This window comes from Coenobita brevimanus, chromosome 57 (assembly GCF_032717465.1).
Source record: "Coenobita brevimanus isolate Jiangsu-jjx chromosome 57, ASM3271746v2, whole genome shotgun sequence".
In the NCBI taxonomy this organism is placed as follows: domain Eukaryota; kingdom Metazoa; phylum Arthropoda; class Malacostraca; order Decapoda; family Coenobitidae; genus Coenobita; species Coenobita brevimanus.
Genome location: NC_137010.1, coordinates 8345254 through 8360257, shown reverse-complemented (window position 1 = coordinate 8360257; position 15004 = coordinate 8345254). Strand labels below are relative to the sequence as shown.

General features: G+C 40.4%; 1 protein-coding gene across 1 annotated transcript in view; it reads left to right on the top strand.

Moving 5' to 3' along the window:
- The window catches only part of FucTA (glycoprotein 3-alpha-L-fucosyltransferase A), a 49677-nt gene extending 38083 nt beyond the window's left edge, over window positions 1-11594 (top strand). The window contains exons 3-4 of the mRNA XM_080274448.1: window positions 6370-6534; window positions 11393-11594. Coding sequence (XP_080130574.1) covers window positions 6370-6534; window positions 11393-11594 — 367 coding nt within the window. The remainder of the gene's footprint in view (window positions 1-6369; window positions 6535-11392) is intronic.
- The last annotated feature ends 3410 nt before the right edge of the window (window positions 11595-15004 follow it).

Here is a 15004-nt window from a genome sequence, read left to right as displayed (position 1 = left end):
GGGAAATATTATCATGAAAGGTGAGAGTGAGAGAGAGAGGTATAGCTGTTGAGCAAAGAGAGTAAGTAAATAACTGGGTGAATTAATTATGTAGGTGGGTGGCCATGGGGAGGGTTGCGTCTTTGTGTTGTGATAACCATAGCTCCCTAAGTACCCATGGATGAAAGTTGTTAGGTACAGCTGTTTCGGCCCCGCTTGAACCCCAGCATAGCTTTCGTATGTGGATATAACTTCCAGATGCGATTTTTTTCTTACCCCTAGACTGCGGTGACTTGTTTTTTGTTAGCCTGCCGAGAGACGCTTTTATTCAACCTTTGGTAGATCTCTTGTACCGAAGGGGAAAATGGAGTCTACCTAAGCACTTCAGTTCGAAAGCCGTCTGGATAGCACGGAAATACTACCTGATTACTTCCTGATAAACATGTCTACACGGCAGTCTTCGTAAAGCCTTTATCGTACATGAATGGGAGAGTGACTTAACCATGTGTGTCTGACGTATTTTTGGTCGGTTCTGGTGCTTCTTGGCGATTTTATTCATCCTGGGGAAAAAATCCTTGTTGATGGGTTTAACACTATAGGTAACTCCTCCAGTTCGGAAAGTCTCACGTATGCAGAAAAAAATCGTCGGGAAGAATCGAGAATACAAAAAGAAAGACGTACAGTACTGTGTGGAAGGGGAAAATTGTTGACAATTTTGGTGATGGTTTTCCCTGCACTCTTGTTTTTCTGTTTCTTTGTTTTAGAAAATGTCCCCCGTATTTATAAGTTACTTCACAGTTTCAAGATTTTCGTCCTTTTACCGTGTATTCCTTGTAGCTCAGTGGTATTCACTAGCTCTTCATCGTGACTAGCACCATAATCTGTTGTTGATCTCTTATTACAACTTATGGGTGGTTGTTTTAGGTCAAGTCAAAGTGTATACAGTATAGTGTAAATATGGTACAAGATGATGAATATAAACTACCTGGGAAACGCGTTTTGTATTTAAAAAAAAAAAAAAATGATTAGAGATAGCAAGAAAAACACCAACCTCTCCAGGCCTTACCAGAATAAAAATAGCTTGGCGGCAGCAGGAATAAAAGACAAATAATCGTAGTGGAAATTTAACCCCCTTTAACGACGGGGGTTTCCCAGTGGCGAGTAGAATCGTGTCACTGACCAGAGGGGAATCCACCAGACAAGACGTTCGGTGAGGACTGAGGAAATACCAGTGTCTGTTAGTGTCTGGCGTAGTGAAAGTTTGTCTTGTGCATCATTTTGTCTAGACATTGCATATCTAGGATTTATGATGCTGCCCTCCTCTATTCCTGTTTCTTCCGTCTTTCCTGTCACTTTATTACTCTTCTTTCATTTTCAGGTGGATTTACATTGAGTGACAAGCCTAATGACAGAGATTTTAAAGCCAGGAAAGCATTTACAACGCTGGGTGGTAACCATATAGCCAGCCATACGTGTTCCCTATATGTCAGCAAGTGGGTTGGCGGAGGGTTAGTGCCCCTCTCCACAACTAACTCAGTCAAACGGCCTCTCCTTACCAGATTATGGCGTCTGGCCATAGATAGATAATGTTGAAATTGAACTTGTTACACACACACACACACACACACATACACACACACACACACACGCACACACACACACCGCTCGCTGGTGCAGTGGTAACGTTCCCGCTTGCCAACTGGTGGACGGGAGTTCGCGCCTCGCTCAGGTTGCGAAAAGTTTCACTGACGAAGTGGGTGGTTACTGTCCCCCTTGAGCAAGGGGACGGGTGTGTGCGTGTGTGAAGGTCACAGTCTTGCCCTTAGATCGGACTGCATGAGCTTTCAGCTCCCTTCCGGGAGGGTAAAAGCTGACGATCACGACCATCAAGTGATCCTGACCGACCCGGTGAATTACACACCGCTCGTCGGCTCAGTGGTAACGCTCTCGCTTAGCATCTGCTAAGACGGGGGTTCGCGCCTTGCTCGGGATGCGAAAAGTTTCACTGACGAAGCAGGTGGTCACTGCCCTCCTTAAGCAAGAGGATGGGTGTGTGCGTGTGTGAAGGTCTAGGCTTCGCCCTTAGATCGGCCTATATGAGCTGTTAGCTCTCTTCCGGGAGGGTAAAATGCTGATAATCACAACCATCACGTTACCCTGACCAACCTGGTGAATCACACACACACACACATTTGGAGCAGGGCAGTCACCGTTCCTGTACACACGCTAACGGTTAGAGTGAGAAGCGTACACAATGCGTCAACCCAGTCCCGTACACGCACACGCACGACATTCTACGCTAACACACGAACAGCAGGGAAACGAGATTTAGTTTTTACGTCAAGCAGTAAGACAAAAAATGAATGGAGTAATATGCATTTAGTCATCAGAGAGAGAGAGAGAAACAACGATTTTGTTTGCACGGTGTGTGTGCGTGTGTGTGTGTGTGTGTGTGTGTGTGTGTGTGTGTGTGTGTGTGTGTGTGTGTGTGTGTGTCCAATACCTTGATACAGAGTGAGCAAGTATGTGGGAGTAAAGGAATCACAGGGTCGATTCCAAACACCCATCCTTTATAAGATGATTGCACCAGAAGTTTTGTGGTATTTTTAGAAAGATAACGAGACACAGAAAGACTCCGACGTGTTGCTGGAGTGAGAGAGAAAGAGAGAGAGGAGGGGGGGACGAGGGTGTTTATGTCGGAGCGAGAGAGAGAGAGAGGGGAGGGGGACGGGGGTGTTCTGTGTCGGAGAGAGAGGGGGGGGGGAGGACAGAGAGGTTCGATGTCCGACAGGGAGAGAGTTACGTTGAAAGCAAAGGGATAGACATGTGAAGAATGTGATAAGGAGATGTAAAGATGATGCTTATATAAAGAACACCAAAATCACCAAGACACTGAAATGATAGGAAGGGACTGAAAATAGTGAAATATAATTATATACCCGGTATATATATATATATATATATATATATATATATATATATATATATATATATATATACACACACACACACACACATACCTGGTATATAAAATGTTGACAAGGGTGATAGTGGCGTGAGGAGTTACGAGGAGGCTTGTTAAGGTGGTGAGGCTTTTATGGATACTAAAAGTGTTCTCTACCCAGCTCAAAGGGTTACATACAATACATATTTTGTACCTCACTGAGAAATAGTTGTTAGATCAGAAGTTCGGTTACCCTTGTCAGTCAAACAGGTCTTTCGAAAAACTGTTGAAGTACTGAAAGGGACACTGTAGACTTTGCTGCATAGTTCAGTCACTGGTAAGCTGAATAAAATCACCTGGCTGTGTCAAGAGTAAGAAAAAAATAATAATTGCATTGAGTGGGTTAAACCAGCTTATTTCGATTTGCCGTTACTGAATAAAGTTTTGTGGCGTGACAGAATAAAGGACGTGTGTGAACAGTACCCGTGGAAGTGTTGACCTGGCAGTTCTGAGTGGCAGATATATACAGTAAGCTGAAAAAAACAGACAAATGTCACCTTTAAAAGAAAAGATGCACGATAGCGGAAAATAATGAATTGTGGAGCTTTATAAATTGAACACATGACCTGAACACTGCTTATTAAACCGTATTGAAGTGAACAGACGAATAACAACTTCAAACATTTTATAATTGAACACTAGCTAAGAACAGGAGGCAAGAACTGTACACATAAAGTTCACCCAAGATAAGAGCGCTGTCTAGAACAGAACCTAATTAAGAATACTACTCAGAACTGGACCTCGCTGAACTGAGCGAGCCCTGTTTGAACACCGTCATAGACTTAATTTATGAACACTCGACTGTGTGTGTGCAGGGTGGTTGAAGGAAGGTGTGTGTGGCGATAAGAGATAAGGTTTATATGCTGTCATATTGGTAGGAGTGGTGATAACGGGGAGGCACAAGCTTAAGGGTATTTTGGACTCTCTCTCTCTCTCTCACTTTCATTAGGGGTTGCAACAAATTAATACCCACATGCTAGTCTTCAGAAGTCCCTTCAGAAGAAAGCGAATAAGTATATGCAGACGGAAATGCAAAGTGATAAGGACGGTTCCCGAGTAGACCAATTTTTTTTTATGCTTGAAGGAATGACAGTACCGGTTAACTTTCGCAGCAGAGAATTGGACATAAAGGGGCGCGAAAGTATAGTTGGGTACATACTGCCTTCCTTCCATAATGGGGGTGGGTTACAGGCAGAGATTGCAAGTGCTGTGACCAGTGAAATCGCGATAATGGAAATAGGACCTACCGGTATACGTAACATTGCACTGAAGAGAGGGAGTGAAGAGAAATAAAAACCAATGAAATAGCCAATAGTCGAAAGAGATGTAACATTGCACTGAATTGAGAGTGGATGGAAACTTTTCGAGAGGATGGAAATTAACCCCTTCAATCCGATGACGTATCTGACCTTGTTATCTCCAGACGATTTTATTACCGTTTGGAGAGACTTCGGATGGTAGAGTTTAGATAGAGCCTTAATTAACTCTTCAGCACAGGAGGTTTTTCTTTATTGAATAAAATCGTGTGGTGGCTGGGACTGGAGTGTTTCTGTCATAAGACATGGTTTCTGTGCATTCAGTAGCCGAGTGTCGTTAAAGAGTGAAGGGAGTCCCTATCAGCATCCACTAACCTCTGGGAAGATTTCGTAAGTGAAGTAATGTACAGTAGTATTTCAGAGACAGATCAAGAGATAGAGATAACGAGGATATTGAGAGGCGATGAACGACCGAGTTTTGTGTTGAAGATAAGGGATTAGTCATGCGGAAGGTTTGTCGAACTAAAAGAAGAAGGAATTGAGTTTCTGAGGTATTATAAACCAAAAAAAAAAAAAAAAAAAAAAGTTTCATTTTGTTCTATATATGAATTCCTTTTCCGTGTCGCGTATTGCTGAATTGAAGAGGGGTCTTGTAGGGTATCCTGTCTGGTGGTTTACTGTTGTCAGGTATTACTTCCAGTGGATTTTGATACCTTTCTGGGGTCTTTCTGTATTTCTGAGAGGTTAATACATATCTTTCTGGGGTTCCTTGTACGCCCCCATCCAGCCATATCACCTACACCTACACCAGTGCCAACACCCACTACTTCCGACTGATAATGGTGGTTACTTAGCCCTCCTATCACCAGTATTTCCCGTTAATCCCCTCTGGCATTTACACACTTTATTGCGCCATATTTTCATGCTGCATTAAGGACTAGATTACCAACACGTGCCTTTTTTTTTTTTTCTTCTCTTTTTTATCGAACTTCGCTCAGAAAATCTCTGGTTAACACAGGTTCTTATAAATTACCCTCACCTCAACAGAATCGTCCGGTACTAAGTGTAATGGAATACCAGAGTCAATTATGATTGTATTAACTCTCAAGCTTCTGTGACAGCTATATACCTACAACAGAGAAACCAAAGTTGTCCGAATTAGGTAGCAGACGACGGTTAAGTAGCTCCAAAACCAGACGTGTATGCTGTGAATCCCTCTCACCCTTGGATGCAGGATTTTCTGACTTTTTTTTTTTTTTCATCTCATGGAATACTGGAAGAGCATACCTATCCCATAAATTACATATCCTTATCATGCACCAAATGTTAATCCTGTCATTGTGGTACTGTATCTGATTATCTGTTTTTCTAAATTACTGTAGTTACTTAAAGACGATTTTGGCCCATTTAGATTAAGGAGGACCTCACACTCAGGAGGTATCATGCACTCTGTCACACCATCATATACCCACTGTTCCCACTGTCATATATCCATTACCACACACATCATATACCCATTACCACACACCATCATATACCCACTACCACATGCCATCATATACCCATTACCACACACCATATACCTATACCCATTACCACACACCGTCGTGTACCTGTTACCACACACCATCATATACCTATTACCACACAGCATCATGTACCTATTACCACACACCAACATATACCCATTACCACACACCATCACATACCCATTACCACACACCATCATATACCTATACCAATTATTACCACACACCATCATATACCTATACCCATTGCCACACATCATCATATACCTATTCCCTTTACCACACATCATCATATAACTATATCCATTGCCACACATCATCATATAACTATACCCATTACCACACATCATCATATAACTATACCCATTGCCACACATCATCATATAACTATACCCATTACCACACACTATTATATACCCATTGTTGTCGCTCTCTTACGCACTCATATGATTATTCTCACATCGTGCATACACTGTAGCAACCACTCTCCCACCATATTACACACACACACACACACACACTTAATACTGTACCTTCATGTGACAACGCTACTATCCTACAACGACCCGGCCAGCATCTTACTTTCATTACGTCCCCGCAGCCACAACATCCTGCCAATCGTGATGGGGGCACACCCAGACGACTACACCCGCCAAGCACCTGAGCGCTCTTTCATACATGTGGACGACTTTGAGAGCCCCAAGCATCTGGCCGATTACCTACACCTCCTTGACCAGAACGACGACCTCTATAACGAGTATTTTAGGTGGGTTTGGGGGTATTTAGGAGGGTTTGGTTGTATTTTAGGTGGGTTTGGGGGTATTTAGGAGGGTTTGGGGGGTATTTTAGGTGGGTTGAGAGTATTTCAGGTGGATTGGGGCATTTTAGGTGAGTTGGGGAGTATTTTAGGGGGGTTGGGGTATTTTAGGTGGGTTCAGGGGGTACTTTAGGTGGGTTGGGAGTATTTTAGGTGGGTTGAGGTATTTTAGGTGAGTTGGGGGTATATTTGGGGAGCTTGGGGGGTTTATTTAAGGCCCAGGCACCAGGCAGCATAGTCCCATCTGCATCAGAATGGCAACCTCTATAATGAGTATTGTAGGTGAATTTTAAAGGTGTTTCAGGGGAGTTGTGTGTTGCTTAAAGTAGTTTGGATTATTTTGTGTATATTTTAGGGCAGGGTTGTTTGTCACTGAGAAGCTGTGAGGTATAGTGGGAACCCCAAGTAACAGACCAACTACTGTACTCTGTCAAAGCAACTTTCTATAACTTTTTTTTTTTTTTTTTTTTTTTTTTTTTTTTGGTAATGGTAATTTTGCGATCCCCTTGTGCCTTGTCAACTAGCTGCCTCTGAAATGAGTATGGTTTTCTAATTGGACTCTAGGGAATTTTAAGAGCTTTTGGAGTAGTGGTTGAGGTAGTTTCAAGTATGGATGATTTGAGAGTCCCAAACATTCACTGATCATATCCACCCTCTCAACTATAATTATGACCTCAGTATTTTAAGTGGGTCTAGGAATATGTTATGGGAGCTTAGAGATTATCGGGGGGCGTAGGGTGTTTTTGAAAGTGTTATGGTTTACTGATATTTAGAATCTAAAACACTTAGTCAACCACCTCCTCTCTCCTGTACCAGAATGAATACCTCTGTACTGAGCACTTAGGTTGATGTATGGAGCTTTAGTTTATTATAAAATGGTCAGAGTAACTATTAGAATAATTTAGGGGTCAAGAGTTTTGTTTAAGATCAATGAAAGTTTAGGGTAATTTAGGGGATAAAAAACCATCATTGTAGTAATATACTGTATTGTACAGGAGGTTATGATTTGGGTATTCCAGCTGATTCCAGTGGTATTGTGGATGGTGAGGAGTCAGGGTGGTAAATAATGAGTTTTGGGGTATTTTAAGTAGATTGGATGGAATTTAATTGGTAACTTGGGTGAGGAGAGAGTTTAACAGAGATTTTAAGTAACTTCAGGGGACACATGGGCAGGGTGGGGAAAAGAACATTCCCCCCCCCCCACAAAAACCAAAAACCATGTTTTTTTAAGTAAACTAAAAAAAAGTTCTTTAATGATTTATTTGGTTTTAATATTTTTACTTTATTAATTGCATTGTTTGTGCATTTTATATAATTATACAGTATATATGTATATATATATACAGTATATCTTCTCCTTTCGGCTCCCCCCTTAGGGGTCGCCACAGCGGATCACTCGTCTCCATCTTACTCTGTCTTCAGCTTCTTCATCTCTTACACCTACCACCCCGCATGTCCTCCTTCACTACATCCATAAACCTTCTCTTTGGCCTTCCTCTCTTTCTCCTGTCTGGTAACTCCATTTCCAGCATCCTCCTACTGACATACTCCTCATCCCTCCTCCGCTCATGTCCAAACCATCTCAGTCTCGCCTCTCTAGCTTTGTCCCCAAACTGACTTACGTGTGCTGTCCCTCTAATATGTTCATTTCTAATTTTGTCCAACCTTATCACTCCAAGTGAAAAACACAACATCTTCAATTTTGCTACCTCCAACTGTGCCTCCTGTCTTTTTGTCAGTGGTACTGTCTCCATTCCGTACAACATGGCTGGCCTCACTACAGTCATTTCTACAGAGACCCTTCTGTCACAGATCTCTTCTGTCACCTTTCTCCACCCACCCCATCCCGCCTGCACTCGCTTTTTTACCTCTCTACCACACTCTCCGTTACTTTGTACAGTTGATCCCAAGTATTTGAATTCAAATACCTTTGCCACCTCTACATCTTGCAGCCTAACGGTTCCCCTATCTCTCTCATTTACACACATGTACTGAGCCTTGCTTCTGCTTACTTTCATTCCCCTTCTATCCAGCGCATATCTCCATCTCTCAGGCTCTGCCTCAGCTTCCTCCCGGCTCTCACTACATATCACAATGTCATCCACAAACATCATTGTCCACAGAGGCTCCTGTCTAATCTCATCTGTCAATCTGTCCATCACCATTGCAAACAAGAAGGGGCTGAAAGTCAGTCCTTGATGCAATCCCACCTCCACCTTGAAACCCTCAGTCATTCCTACTGCACATCTCACTGCTGTTACACTATCATCATACATGTCCTTCACTACCCTCACGTACTACTCTGCCACTCCTGACTTTCTCATACAGTACCACAGCTCCTCTCTCAGTACCCTATCATAAGCCTTCTCCAAGTCAACAAACACACAATGCAACTCCTTCTGTCCTTCTCTGTACTTCTCCCTCACCATTCTCAAAGCAAATATGACATCTATAGTACTTCTCCCTGGCATGAAACCAAATTGCTCCTCGCAGATCCTCACTTCTCTTCTCAGCCTAGCTTCCACCACTCTTTCCCATATCTCCATTGCATGGCTGATCAGCTTTATAGCTCTGTAGTTGCAGCAGCGCTGCACATCACCCTGTTCTTGAAAATCGGAACTAGAATACTTTTTTTCCACTCCTCCGGCATCCTCTCACCCTCCAGGATATTGTTAAATAATCTGGTAAACCACATCACAGCCATCTATCCTAAGCTCTTCCATGCTTCCACTGGTATACCATCTGGGCACACTGCCTTGCCATCCTTCATCCTCTTCATGGCATTCCTCACTTCCTCTCTGCTGCTCTCTTGCACTTCCTGACTTGCTACCTGCAACTCTTCCAACCTTCCTTCTCTCATATTTTCTTTATTCATCAACTCTTCGAAATACTCCTTCCACCTTCTTAGTACACTCTCCTTACTTGTCAGTACATTGCCATCTGCATCCTTTATCATTCTGACATGCTACACATCCCGCCCAGCTGTGTCTCTCTGCCTGGCTAATCGGTAAAGGTCTTTTTCCCCTTCTCTACTATTCAACTTCTCATACAGCTTCTGGGATGCCTTTTCTTTTGCCTTCGCAACCTCTTTCTTGGCTATGTTCCTTGTCTCCTTATACTCCGGAAAGCTTTCTTCGTCCCTGTGTCCATCCATATTCTTCTTTGCCTGCTTCCTATTTATGCTATCCTGAACATCCTCATTCCACCACCAAGTTTCTTTGTCTTCCCTCCTCTGTCCCAATGTCACCCCAAGTACCTTCTCGGCTTTCTCCCTCACCACTTCTGAGATAACTGCCCATCCATCCTTGTGTTCCCTGTATATGTATATAATAAAAGTGCGATTAACATATATTATCGAGAACACTGAAGTAAAGCGATTAATTCATTTTGGCAAGGAATACAATTTTTTTTATCTTAATTTTGTGTAAATTTTTCAGTGGAGACAGATTGAAATTTTGGCATTTTCAGTCAAGTTTGTAAGTTAAGAACCTGCACCAGTTCCACAACTATATGTAGCTATACTGTATTATTTATGAGCAGATAATGGGCATAAACAGTCTTGTTTTAAAGTTTGTTGCTTTTCTCCAATTTTGAGGTATGCCTTTTTTCCATAATTAGATTATGAAATACTGGTGTGAGTATCAGTAGCTACCCATAAATCTGAAATTAATTGCTCTACATCTTTAATAGAAATAGATGCTGGATAAAATGCAATATTTTGATAATTTAATGTCTGCAGTAATAAAATACAGTATAGTTATAAGAACATCTGTCATCCCTTTGCCTCAGTGTTAACAAAACTTTCCTTTGTCTAACAGTTCTTCCAGAATTTCATGCAATAAATACTGTATTATGTAACGATAAATATGTTATACAGCATTTTCCTGAAATTCCCTGAATTGTGTTCACAGTAAAAAAAAAAAATTGGGTTGGAAAAAGAGAAAAATTTAAACCATTGGTTTAAACCAATCCACCCTGCCTGTGGGATTATTTTAGGCAGTGGTTGAGATTTGAGGCTTCACTGAGAATAGTGTATGTATTGTGAGGCATTGGGTGAAGGTGTCATTTTGACGTGGAAATCTGGTTCAGGGGTATTTGAGTAAGGCCAGAGATTAAAGGTATTAAAAGTGGGATACAGTACAAGGCTGTGGTTTAGTTTTGAACATTAATATATGGTAAGTTCTCCCCCCCCCCCCCATATTGTATTGCTTGTTGTAGTCCCATTGCTACTTTTATAGTTGATATGGCCAGTTTTCCCATAATGTGGTTTCATGTTGTAAGTGCCTTTGCCTTATTACATAGGTATACTTCTACTGCTGTGAACCCATTTTGCAGTGCCAGTATTCTTTATGGAATATGTTAGTTATATGTCTGCAAACCCCTTCTGTAATACTGTACAATATGTCCTTGTTATTTGTCTGGGTTATGTTTTTTTCTAAATACTTACTAATTTTGAGACAGCTAATACAGTACTATTATTAGGAAATTAGAATATTTGTTGTATAGGCAGTAGTGGAAGTTTAAGAAGCACTGTATTTAAAACTTACCATGAATTTGACTGCAAAAGAAGATTTAAAAAGACTATCTGTCTATCTATCTATCCATCCATCTATCTATGTATCTATCTATCTGTCAATAGCCAGATGCCTTAATCCCATAAGCAGGGGGTGGCCACAAGCAAATTGCTTCCATGTTACCCTGTCCCCATCCATTTCGTTGCCCTTCCCCTAACTTATATCCCCCTTTCTAATATCGCTTAAATGATATAACCTTTATGTAATGTGTTTAATGTTATCAACCATTACAGGTGGAAGGGTACCGGAGAGTTCATCAACACATACTTCATGTGCCGGCTGTGTGCCCTGCTGCATGATGAGGGACATCAGCAACACTACCAGGATGTCAATGCATGGTGGCGAGGGCCTGGCACATGCATCAATGGATCATGGCGCAAATATGATAAATTTAAACTAGAGCCAGATAAGAAAAAGGCTCCTTCAAGTAGTTAATTACAGATTTTAAAATTCCACTTCCGATTATGATGGTCAGTGTTTGTCGTCTTGGTTTTAAATTTGATAAATTTAAGTGTGGCAAGTTTGAAAGGAGCTCCCAGGAGCAGTTCGAAATTGAGGAGGTTGGTGGTGTAAATATGGCAGTTGTTTATTGCTATTTCATCACCAAGGTGCTAGGAAAAGAAGTAAATTCCAGTGGACTGTTTTGGGAAGTCTGAACATGTGCAGAGGAGAAACATGAACTCTGTTTTTGTCATGTACAGTACTGTATTGTAATGAATATTAAAGCCAAGTTTGATATAGTCACTCACTTACAAGTTCAGTATGCGCAGTGCTGAAGAGTGTTTGTTGTCTTGCATCAGTGGGTTGTATATCTGCCACATTAAACTTTTATATCAAGTTGAGCACAAATGCAACAAGAGTTTGAGTAAAGAAAATTCAAGGACAGGCTAAACTAAATAAGTTTCCTTAGGAAAGAATTCATAAATTTTTAATCAAGTTATTGTAGCAGTTACTTGCAAGAACTATAGATAAAACGAGGAGGAGGGAAACACAAGGTTCCTCAGGACTGACGGACATTCAATGCGGGTCTAATTTATTTACATGCACAGTTAACTCTGATAAATGCTTTTTGATATGGTAAGTTGAGTTCCTTTACTGCTGAAATTGCAGTATATATAAGGGTTGTCTTGTCAGGAGTGGCAAAGATTGGTGTACAGTACTTAAAACTATTGTGTGAAAAAAATATTAATATTGGCACAGTACACCAGTTATTTTGTCCTTGGCAGCTGTAATGAAAACAAATTTGATATACAGTACTATATGTAAACTAAATCCATAAATTATTTCACTGCAAAAAAGCATTATTTGTGGCATAATTGAAGGGCATACATTCCCTTGCTTACTCCTCTGCTCAAGTTGTCATAATCCTTTATATTTTAAGTTGATTTAATACTACTTTGTAAGAGTGTAGAGAAACATCAGGAGACGTGAATATAATGGAAGATGCAAATGATAATACAGTATTGCAGTACTTGAAATTTTGGGCTTTGTGATATTGCCCTTTGACAATACAGTCTGGTGTCAAAAAGAAAACTAGCTGTTCAGTTCATATGAAACCATATAGAAGAAAAATGGTTTATTTCTCGATTTGAAATAAAAGATCTATGTCCGTTAATCATGTATTTTAAGTTAACATTTGGATTGATAATGTCAAACATACAGTACATTCATAATTCCCAGGATGATTGATTATATTGAACTTAATCACATTGAAGTAATATTTGAACCATGAAAATTTGAGTAAAATATCATCATTCATGACTGTCTTCAGTAAGCTTAGCTACAATAATACAGTATATTACCATATATTTTTAGAGATGATTGTAGGCAAGATATTGTGAACCGTTACTTGTTGAAACTGAATTTTGACATCTTTGCATAAATGATGGAAGATTTGAGTCCATGTAAAGAATTGGGCCCTGTTTTCTTTATAACTCCAGACACACTTGCTGTACCAGAAGATAATAATTGTTGTTGTGTTTTAAGTATGTTGGAAGACTGTAAATAGTCCTCAGTCATGCCATTCATTACAATATGTGTGTGCTATTCATGTGGAGGGCAGCCTGGACTGATTCGCAAACAGATTTTTTATCAGCTCCCTTTTGTAATTTTGATTTGTTCTTTGAAGGAGGATCAAATGAGTGTAAAATCCTTCCATGCCTCTTGCTTCTTCTTCAAAACATATCGTGTGTGTATGTGTGTGTGTGTGTGTTGTGAAAGAACAAGGAAAGGAGATTGTAGAACATTCCTGTTTCTTGTTCTTTCAACAAATCATACATCAGTTACAAGAGGGAATTTATTCAAAGCTTGTTAGTGAATCTCTCCAGCTGTATACATGTGGCATTACCCAGTGTCCAGTGATCTCTTGACTGACCACATTAATTACTTAAAAACTAAGGAACTCCCAGTTAGAGGCCCTGTTAAAAATCCATATCTCTACACAAAATGCTTACCGTGAGAGTGGGTTATATAAGAACTGTATGATATCTCCTGTTGGTGCAAGTACCTTATTAGTGAACTAGAGGCACAAGCTTTGAAATATCGGTATATTGTGCATTAAGGTATATTGCGCTGCAAATCCTTCCTCTCCTCTGTTGCTTTTGGAATTCCAGACTTATGTGGATTATTACACCAAAGACTTATTGTATATATAGTGTTTACATTGCTTGACAGTGATATGTCTTTCCCATACGCCAAGCTAAAGAGATGTTTGGAAATGCGATGACTGTGTTTTGGGAGAGAGTACCTTGTGATGTGCATTGTGTGTGTGTGACCCACGTGAAAAACAGCTAAATTTGGTGATGAGCCTGTGATGTGACTGTTTGAAAACCTTTATTTTTCATTGTGATTAGGAAAATTAAACATTACTGGTACCAAATTTTCAACCAACTCTAAACAAGAAAAGAAAAAAAAAGTTGCAAGTGACATGGAAACTGACGTTATTTAGGAGTTGTGGTGAAGGTAATCGTTTCATGGCATTACCAGTGACAGTGTTTTGAGACTTTTGTGTGTTTGTTCAGCTGCCAGCCAAATGGTAAATATCAGTGTTTGGATCCTGTGTTATATGCTTGGCCGCATTTTTGGAGGTGAGGTTTCCTCTTCCATAGCAGCTCATAACACCTCCATTAGCAAGATTTTGTTCAGCCCTTGAATCTGGTAATGTATTTTTAGTTTATTCTTCCTTCCACTAGATGATTTAAACAGCTCAGGAATGAGTTTTTTAACAGGAAGGGTACATGCAGCCTTCATCAACCCCATCATTACAGCTAATTTGCCTAACTGGAATAAAATCATGTGGTGGCAGCAAGAATTAAGATAAAAGATACATCATGTAAAGTGAAGGGGTTAAGCCATATTCTTAAAACTGGGAGGGCAGTGGTATGTGCAAGCCCCTAATCTCTGACTTTCATGTGTGGAGTGGTTATAAATACAGTAAGGCCTCACTAACATTACACTTTTTTCTTCTCTGTTATTAAGTTCACAGGAAATTGTTGATTAACTTTTACTTGCTACCTATAAAGCCAATTTGCCATTTCCTTCATTTAATAATAGGTAAAACTTTTCCACATAGGTGCAACAGTTGCAGCTGTCTGCCTGCCTTCTTGCAGTGTTACAGCCATTTATGAAAGTAATTTTAGTATGGTATGCAACACATAGTTTTCTGGTTATTTAGGCTACAAAAAGTGTATAGGAAAAATCAAATTTGCAAATTGAGGGGTATTTAAAGAAGTTGTTGGTTTGCCTGTGACAGCAAATTCACCCAGCCTACTGGACATGTTGATTACCGACAGTCTCACTGTCAGGACATGCCAGTGTATCAGATAATCAAACCTATAGGAAGCCCA